A 10,345-nucleotide genomic window follows, 5' to 3' on the forward strand; every position below is an offset into this window, starting at 1 on the left:
TTTCATCTATTTTCTTTACAGTTTTATAACCTAGGTATGACCCCGAAACAATAGAGTTTGCTTTTAAATGTTTTCACATTTTATATAAGGAAATCTTAGTATATATGTGTTTGGATTCTTTCACTCAATTATGGTGGCCCAATAATTTCAGCCTCTTGGTGTTCAGAGTCTCATGTAATTTCCTCCCCTTGAGTAACTTGCTTCTACCCACAGGATAGGACAACATCGAGTGACTGAGTTACAAATGATTGTGATTTTCATTTTAATGCCAACTCTTTCTCCCTCTCTCACTGGCTTTGATGAAGCCAGGCGCTATGTGGGAGAGATCCTTGCAGCAGAGACCTGAGCGCAGTCTCATTCGACGACCAGCAAGGAAGTGAGGTCCTCCCTCCTGTGGACTGCGAGGAATTGAATCCTGCCAATGACCACATAAGTGACCTTGGAAGTGGATTCTTCCCCAGACCATACCTAGATGAAACCCTGGTGCCAGCCAGCACTTTGAGTGCAGACTTGTGAAACCCTACGAAATGGAGAGTCTGGGTGGGCCGTACCTGGATTTTGGATCCACAGAAAGAGAGAAAATAAATTTGAGTGTCACTCTGAGCTACTAAATTTTTAGGTAATGTTACATAACAGTAGGTAACTGGTATAGATTTATCTAGGGCCACGGCCCACACAGGTGAGAAGGGAGGGATCAGAAGGTGCAGAGAGAAATAGAAATGCTAAAATGGGTATAGTCATAAGGTCACAAAGCCCACGTAGCCATTCCCTAGGAGGGTCTGGGGCACTCTCTTTATCACGCTATTAGGGACTCATGAAGTACCGGTGTCAGCAGCATCTTGGGAGAGGAGTGCCTATTGTCTAAAGTTGGAGGTTGTGGTAGGGAATACTGTGACCAAACTGTGCTCCCTGGGAAGAATGGGGATGGTCATAGCTCTGAATGACTGAGTCATGTGCAGGACTTAATTGTAGGAAGTAATGTGGGTATCATTATGTGATTGCCAACACGGTTGGAATGACAAAGGGGGCAGAATGATATGTGACCCTCAGGGATCTATCAATATGGATAATAGAGCATGGTTTCCCTCATAATAGGATATAGGCAACGAACTCAGTTTCACCCTCATGTACCCAAAAGCCTACACGCACGTGCGCACGTGCGCACACACACACACACATACAAACACACACAGACATGTACACCTACCCCTGGTTCTGCCCATGTCTGTGCATTTCTGTCATTAACCTTGCTCCAGGTGGTTTGTCACAGTTTCTATAAAAACCTACAAGTAGAGAGTTAATGGTCAGCTTCTCTGCTCCTTAGCTGACTTGCCTGGCACAGTGACCAAGGTCTTCATTCCTTATATTTCTTATATTCCTTATTCCTTATATAGGGGTGTGTGTGTGTGTGTGTGTGTGTGGAATTAAAAGAAGATAAGAATAAAGAACAAAGGCTGAGGTCATTGATCCAATGGAAAGTCATGTTCCCTGACACAGTTGGCAGAGTCAGGCTATTAGCAGACCTAGAAGCCATTAACCTACAAATGGAGAGGCCAGTCCTCTGGGTTGAAGGGCTGCACGAGTACATATCGTAGAAATTCTTTCATCCTTCTTCCAGAAGTCTATGGCCATTGGTTCAGCGGAAGCTAGAATGCTCATGGGTTTGCAGGCTGTTGGACATGGGATCTCAGTTGAACTCACTGCTGGATACCCACGATCCTTTATGTCCCCTATTTAAATACCTTGATCTAGGTGTGAGAGTTAAAGGAGAACTTTCCCCATTACCTTCATCTGAATGGTCCACTAGGGGGAATTTGTGCCTCCTCCTACGATAATTGTAGGCTGTGTGCCTCTAGAGGTCTCAGGTCTGAGACAGGAAAGCTCATTGGAAGGCACGTGGGTAGTTCTGATTGGAAGTAAAATTCTGGCTGCCACCTCATCCCTTTGGGTTTCTAGTGCCAGGAAGGCAGCGGTCAACGTTAGGAGCTACAGGGGCCACAGGGAATATTTTTAGCATTCAGGTGATCTGCAGGGACATTTGTGGCGTTCCTATTCCCGGCATTCACTGCAGATGGGCCAGTAGTGTAGCCTGAAGAGGACATAGGACCCATGGGTTCAGAACTCTCAGGGATGGGGACCTTGGTCACAACACCAGGCAAGGAAGCTAAAGGAAGAGAGGACCTGCCCTCTAACCCTCATGTTGTAGGTTTTTACAGAAACTGGGACAAACCACATGGCGCAAGGTTAATGAGAGAAATCCACAGACATGAGCAGAACCAGGGGTAGGTATACAATATCCCATCCTGATGCTCTTTGCCATATGTGCCCTCATCCACAAGGTAGTGTGAGTATGGACTATGAGTGGCTCACACTGATCACACACTGTAGGTAAGGGTCTCAGCCTCTGGGGTGGGGGACACCTGGAGTTCTTCCTCTCCATCCTTTCCACCCATCAGAGGATGTCAAAACGTAGTGAAAGTGATGTAGGAGTACCATGGCCTAACCCCTTAGCCCCTGTGACGAGCAAGTCCATGGCCCAGTACACACCCCTCATCTGTGGGTCAGAATACGGGGGTGGAGTTGAAACGAAAGCACCCTTTGTCTTAGCTTCTTTTACTACCCTGTGCTGACTCCGCTTTGCACTGGGTCTCCTGAGAGCACCTCCTTCCTTATGCAGTACTTATGCAGGAATACCCGTTGTAGGCTCTGGTGTTTTGAATGCAACGTGAGAATCGCAGTTTGGTGCGGTCCACCTCAAGCATAGCCTCCTTGAGAGAGACACTTCCTAACATGGTGAGCTGTTTTATTCGTGGGAGTGTCTCCTGTCCCTCGGGATACATGATCTTTCAGGAATTGGACACAGGAAGTCTAAAACCAAGTGTGTACAAGCTGTGAGAAGCAACAGCATCCTATGAAAAGATTCAGTGGTTCAGCGGAGAATAAGGTCGAGAGCCCACGGTGTCACCCAGTGACCGTTCATATCATAGGGAAATGTTTGAAGGCACTGTTACTGAGACTTGGAACACTGGTGTCAGGTCGACCTCAGGGTCGGAGCTCAAAACAGGCTTGAGACCAAGTAGATTGTCTGGGAGGTGGTCCCAAGTAGTGCTCTAGGGATACTGTGAAGTGATCCAGGGAAGGGTGGAAACCAATCCAGGTTGATTTCAAGAGCAGGTGAGTCTTGTGGGCATCAGGGGTTCGTTCAGTGCTACTGAGGCCCTCTGGTCTCACATGTCCCACTAGAGGGGATAGAGGCTAGAGCACTTATCCACCAACTACTGGCTACCTTTCGAACGCTCCTCCCAGGCACGTGCCTTCCATATTGCGTCCTTCGCGATCTGCTCCTTCATGTAGACCGAGCCCTCCGCAGAGAGTTCCAGGTGCTTGCTGCAAGCCACCGTCCTACACTGTTAGCATGGGAAGGACTGAGGTGATAGAAGTGAAAATCCTGAAATCGCCTGCTATGATCTCCTCGTTGTGCAGGTCTTCTATTGAAGACCTGGCAGCTAAGGGTGACCACTCACGAAGGAAAAAAGAATGAGACACGATTCTTTACATTTAATGCCTGGAAAGTTAAGATTTATTTGGTATATAGAAACATCTCCATATAGAACATTTGGCAGTAACAGATACATCAGGTAGGATGATATGTTATTGTATATCAGGGAAAATACAACCTTTGTACTGAATTGGGATGGACATCATAAGAAAGAGGTGGGAGGGAATTGGGCGGTGGGGTGGTATATTCCAAGGCCAACCAGTTGAAAAATCATTGGGAACTGAGGATTTACAGTTGGCCTCACATGATTCAGCTGCCAGTTGGACGACATGAAGGAGATTGGCTGATGAAAACAGCAGGGTGCAGGTGAGGGCACTCAGCAGCAGCAAGAGCCACTAGAGCAGGTTGGGTGGTGGCAGGGGGTCTAGCAACAGCTGGGGCGGCAGCAGCTGGACACACAGCAGGTGGGGCGGCAGCAGGTGGTCCGGCAGCAGGTGGTCTGGCAGCAGGTGGGGCGGCAGCAAGGCTGGCAGCAGCTGGAGCCACAGCAATTAGAGCCACAGCAGCTGGAGCCCCCACAGCAGGGGCGGCAGCAGCTGGACACACAGCAGGTGGGGCGGCAGCAGGTGGTCCTGCAGCAGGTGGTCTGGCAGCAAGGCTGGCAGCAGCTGGAGCCACAGCAGCTGGAACCCCCACAGCAGGGGCGGCAGCAGGTGGTCCTGCAGCAGGTGGTCTGGCAGCAGGTGGGGCGGCAGCAGCTAGAGATGCAGCAGCTGGGCCTGCAGCAGCTGGAGCCACAGCAATTAGAGCCACAACAGCTGGAGCCACAGCAGGAGGGGCGGCAGCAGCTGGACACACAGCAGGTGGGCCGGCAGCAGGTGGTCCTGCAGCACGTTGTCTGGCAGCAGGTGGGGCGGCAGCAAGGCTGGCAGCAGCTGGAGCCACAGCAGCTGGAGCCACAACAGGAGTTGACCATGGTATCAGAGGGTGGAGGTTCTGGGCTGGTTTCCAGGAGAGTGAGGGGCTGGACTTTGGAAGTCTCCTTGTGCCCTGGCCTCTTATATACTGCTCGTACCGGGTGATTTGTCAACACATCTTCCTTGTGTTTGTTTACCTAATATTTAAGTAATTGTCAGATTACAGAATAATGTGTGTCTATGTACTGGTTGAAACTGATGGCAAAGAGGTTTTCTTGTTGGATGTGAGAAACTCTGCGTGGTCTGCTTTTCCTCCTGACCTACACCCACTGGCATCCTCTGGACCACTCTCCTCTTCTTCCTCCACAGCAGGCTGTCATGTGGTAGGTGGCATTTGCAATTACATTTCTTGTTTTCCTCTCCTACACCCCTAGCAGCAAGGGGTTAAGGCAAACCTGTTTTGGATTGTGCATTTCTTCCAATGGTCAGTGGGAGGGAACCCCATCTGCATAGTGTGGAGGTGGCATGGGACAAGAGGAAAAGGTCCTATTTTATGGGTCAGTTTTAATGAGGAAGGGAGTCAGTGTCTATGAACACGTGATGTTGGTAACCTCTGCCACTGGAATGGGTTTTCTTGTTTCTAACTTTAATGTTTCTGCCTTTGGATCACGTTCTCTACCCCAAAGCCACGGCAGACAATTGGGTGCATGGTTCCCATCACTGCCACGATTTGTAGTTCATTGAGTGTTATCATTGCCGTCATGTATCTTTGCATTACATTTCTCTGGAAGGTCTTTAGACTGTGGAAGACACCGCCTTTACAAATTCTTATCTCATTCTTAATAAAGCATATTCTTCAATGGAGGAGAAAAAAAAAGTTGAATAATCAGAATGCACTCTCCTCTGATCTTATCTCCATAGCTGGGAATTCTAGAGTGCACATTTGTTTGGATCCATTTAAAATGTGAATGGATTTTAGTGTAGTCAGGTTACATAGTTGGTCTTTATACTTATTCCCCATTTACTAATAGTCCAACTTGAGGATGCAGCAAGTATCTGAAGGGCTCATAAGATATGGTGCGACAAATCTCAGAAGTTCTGAATATGGCGCTAGGGGTGTGGGCTGAAATTTGGCATTTCTGCCAAGTACCCAGATGATGCTGAAGGCCCCAGGATGACACTTAGAGGCCTGTTCCTTTGTCCTGATCCTTTAAGCTCTGAGAGGTGCCTCTGTGTAGTTCCTGTGTGCTTTTAAAGCCGACTTGTTGAATGGCTTTAAAGAGATACACACATTGCCAGTTGTTGATGTTCTATGTACCGTTTAGGGTCTCCTCCCCGGAAATGCACAGGCTACTGAGAAGCCCCACCATGAACACACTTACAGATAACTGCAATGTAGTATTGAAAGAACCGTCAAAGGAGTTCGTAGTAGTATGATTTAACTAGAAGAATTGTGTTTGAGGCAAATCAGCCAAGAAGACAGTTTGGTAAAACCATAGAGTTACTCATAAATAAACTACTTAGTGTTTCTTGTTTACATTTTGTGATTTATTTCGCAACGTAGAAGGGATTTACACACAGTTGAATCTATTTATCCTAAGTGTACTCATCCATAGTGATGAGTTATGATACACAGAAGCAGGTCCATGTAATCCCCCCATCTCTCAGTAGAACATTTCCATTATGGCAGAAAGTCCCCACTTGTCCCTTACTAAAGTCTGAACTACCATAGAGGCAATCACTGTTTTCATGTATTTTTCACTGTAGAATAGTTTTGATCTAGACCTTTGAATAGATGATATGTAGTATATATCTCTAGCATATATACTGTTTCTAGAGAATATGTTATTTCTCCTCTGTTTTGCACCATTAACATGCCTATGCCTATGCGAATCACTAACACTGGTGCATATATTAGTGGTTCATTTTGTGCTATATGAGAGAAGTATCAAGACTTATCCTAACTGTTTCCAATGTATGTTATGGTAGGGTAACCAGGCATTCCTTAAGCCCATCTTTCATTTTTAATCTTAAATAGAGATGCATTTCAGTTCACCCTAAATTTTTTGAAAAAGTCTTTCATATTATTTAAAATGCACATATGCAGTGTGTGCAGCATGGTCTTGGCTTTGGGAGTTGATTCCCTTGGTTTGTCACTTGCATGCAGCACTTGGTGCTTGTCCCATTGGGTGCCTCCTCTGTGCCCATCACCCATTTTCCCCACCCCACTGACCCTCAGTTTGTTCTCTGTATTTAGGACTCTGTTGGGCTTTGCCTCCCTCTCTAGAGACAGAGGCTGTTAAGTGCAGAGAACTAACTAAGGTCCCTGGAGGGGCTTGAGTGGGGGGATGGGCTAAGTGGGTGATGGCATTGGGGAGGGCACTTGTTTGGAAGGGCACTGGGTGTTGTATGTAAGTGAGGAATAACTAAATTCTATTGCTGAAACCATTACTACCCTGTATGTTCACTAACTTGGATGAAAGAAAAGAAAGGAAAGGAAAGGAAAGGAAAGGAAAGGAAAGGAAAGGAGGAAGGAAGGAAGGAAGGAAGGAAGGAAGGAAGGAAGGAAGGAAGGAAGGAAGGAAGGAAGGAAAAGAAAGGGAGAGAGAAGAAAGGGAGGAAGGAAGAAAGGAAGGAAGGAAGGAAGGAAGGAAGGAAGGAAGGAGGAAATCTGAGACTCGGCAATGAGTGGGTGGCCCCTCGCTGTTTCCATTGCAGATCCTAGATCTATAGAAACTATACAATTCATCTACAGAGGGAAAAGAAACAAAAAACCAGTATGATCCCTGATGTCACAATATAGGTCTACATGTCACTAGTTTGTAGACAACCAGCCTTGATTTCCATTTCTGGCTGCACTCTGAAAGCTGGGTTCCTGGCCATGTAAGAGGAAGTGCTTAAGGAGGCCAAGACATGGCCAAGTAAGTACTGGGAATTCATCTGCGCATGGCAAACAGAATAAACCCATTATAAAAGGCATTATTTTAGCTTAAGAGCAATATATTCCCATGTGTTTAAGTAAGAGTAGGTGGTATTTTTACTTTACATTTTGGCAGATTTGTTGTGAAAAAATTCAGGCCATACCACATCATCTGAAGAGCAGAGAATACGTCCGATAGTTGGGCGAGGATCTGTCCCTTGGTACTGAGCTAGAGTTAGAAGGAAAGCATAGACATTGAAGAGCCCATCAAGAAATAGAAAATTTGAACAGACCCATAACCAGTAAAGAAATCGAATTAGTAGTCAAAAATGTCCCAAAACACAAGAGTCCAGAGCCAGATGGCTTTCCAGGGGACTTCTACCAAACATTTAAGGAAGAGTTCATACCTATTCTCTTGAAGCTGTTCCAAAAAATAGAAATGAAAGGAAAACTTTCATACCCTTTCTATGAAGCCAGCATTACCTTGATTCCAAAACCAACCCCATTAAAAAGGGGAACTATAGACCAATTTCCCTGATGAACATGGATGCAAAAATCCTCAAGATATTAGCCAACTGGATCCAACAATACTTAAAAAAAAAAAATTATTCACCTCGCCCAAGTGGGATTTATACCTGGGATGCAGGGCTGGTTCAATATCTGCAAAACAATTGACGTGATTCATCACATCAATGGAAGAAAGTTCAAGAACCCTATGATCCTCTCAATAGATGCAGAGAAAGCATTTGACAAGATACAGCGTCCTTTCTTGATAAAAACCCTCAAGAAAGTAGGGGCAGAAGGATCATACCTCGAGGTCATAAAAGCCATATATGAACAACCCAACACTAATATCATCCTTAATGGGGAAACACTGAGAGCTGTCCCCCTCCGGTCAGGAACACGACAGGGATGTCCACTCTCACTACTGTTATTCAACATGGTATTGGAAGTCTTAGCCTCAGCAGTCAGACAACACAAAGAAATAAAGGGCATCCAAATGGGCCAGGAGGGAGTCAAACTTTCACTCTTTGCAGATGACTGATACTCTATATGGAAAACCCAAAAGATTCCACTAAAAAACTGCTAGAACTGATTCATGAATTCAGCAAGGTTGCAGTATATAAAATCAATGCACAGAAATCGGTTGCATTCCTACACACCGACAATGAAGCAACAGAAAGAGAAGTCAATGAATCGATCCTGTTTACAACTGCACGCAAAACCATAAGATACCCAGGAATAAATCTAACCAAAGAAGTGAAAAATCTATACACTGAAAACTATAGAAAGCTTATGAAAGAAATTGGAGAAGACAAACCCCAAAAAGGAAAAATATTCCATGCTCCTGGATAGGAAGAACAAATATTGTTAAAAGGTCAATACTACCGAAAGCAACCTACATATTCAATGCAATCCCTATCAAAATAACACCAGCGTTCTTCACAGAGGTAGAACAAACAATCCTAAAATTTGTGTAGAACCAGAAAAGACCCCGAATAGCCAAAGCATTCTTGAAGAAGAAACCCAATGCAGGAGACATCACAATTCTGGACATCAAGCTGTATTACATAGCTGTAATCATCAAGACAGTATGGCACAAAAACAGACACTCAGGTCAGTGAAGCACAATAGAGAACCCAGAAAGGGATCCACAAACTTATGACCAACTAATCTTTGACAAAGCAGGAAAGAATATCCAATGGAATAAAGACAGTCTCTTCAGCAAGTGGTGCTGAGAAAACTGGGCAGCGACATGCAGAAAAACGAACCTGGACCACTTTCTTACACCATCCACAACAATAAACTCAAAATGGATGAAAGGCCTGAATGTAAGACAGGAAGCCATCAAAATCCCCAAAGAGAAAGCAGGCAAAAACCTCTTTGACCTTGGCCACAGCAGCTTCTTACTCAGCATGTCTCTGGAGGCAAGGGAGACAAAAGCAAAAATGAACTACTGGGACCTCATCAAAATAAAAGTTTCTGCACAGCAAAGAAAACAATCAGCAAAACTAACAGGCAACGCACGGAATGGGAGAAGATATTTGCAAATGACATATCAGATAAAGGGTTAGTATCCAAAATCTCTAAAGAAGTTATCAAACTCAACACCCCCAAAACAAATAATCCAGTGAAGACATGGGCAAAAGGCATGAACAGACACTTCTCCAAAGGAGACATCTGGGAAATACAAATCAAAGCCACCATGAGATACCACCTCACACCTATCAGAACGGCTAACATTAACGACTCAGCTATAAACAGATGTTGGCGAGGATGTGGAGAAAGAGGATCTCTTTTGCACTGCTGGTGGGAATGCAAACTGGTGCAGCCACTCTGGAAACCAGTATGGAGGTTCCTCAACAAATTAAAAGTAGAACTACCCCACGACCCAGCAATTGCACTACTAGGTATTTACCCAAGGGATACAGGTGGGCTGTTTCGAAGGGACGTATGCACCCTAACGTTTGTATATATGTATATGTGTGTGTGTGTGTGTGTGTGTGTGTGTGTGTGTACATATATATACACACACACACATCCACAATGGAGTATTACTCGGCAATCAAAAAGAATGGAATCTTGCCATTTGCAACTATGTGGATGGAACTAGAGGATATTATGCTAAGCAGAACTAGCAAGTCAGAGAAAGACAAATATTACATGACTTCACTCATATGAGGACTTTAAGATACAAACCAGATGAACATAAGGGAAGGGAAGAAAAATATAAAAACAGGGAGGGGGACAAAAACATAAGAGACTCATAAATATGGAGAACACAGAGAGGGTTACTGGAGGGGTTGAGGGAGGGGGGATGGGCTAAATGGGTAAGGGACATTAAGGAATCTACTCCTGAAATCACTGTTACACTATCTGCTAACTAACTTGGATGTAAATAAAAAAAAATAAATTAAATAAAAATTGTTTTTTAAAAAAGAGCCCATCTGTGACCCACTGGCAAATGCAATCTCTTTCTAAGCCTTTCTAAATCTCTTACCCACTGGT

The 10,345-nt window shown here is 44.9% G+C and overlaps 1 protein-coding gene across 1 annotated transcript; it reads right to left on the minus strand.

Moving 5' to 3' along the window:
- Positions 1–3,923: 3,923 nt before the first annotated feature.
- LOC123381907 (keratin-associated protein 4-2-like) lies at positions 3,924–4,484 on the minus strand. Its single transcript, XM_045044470.1, has one exon. The coding sequence runs from the start codon at positions 4,473–4,475 to the stop codon at positions 3,924–3,926; it is 552 nt and encodes a 183-aa protein (XP_044900405.1). The 5' UTR covers positions 4,476–4,484.
- Positions 4,485–10,345: the final 5,861 nt, after the last annotated feature.

The sequence above is a fragment of the Felis catus genome, chromosome E1, assembly GCF_018350175.1.
Source record: "Felis catus isolate Fca126 chromosome E1, F.catus_Fca126_mat1.0, whole genome shotgun sequence".
NCBI classification, from domain to species: domain Eukaryota; kingdom Metazoa; phylum Chordata; class Mammalia; order Carnivora; family Felidae; genus Felis; species Felis catus.

What these genes read in the sequence shown, in the direction of transcription:
- LOC123381907 (XM_045044470.1), bottom strand. Translation starts at nt 4,475, where the DNA reads ATGGTCAACTCCTGTTGTGGCTCCAGCTGCTGTGGCTCCAGCTGCTGC.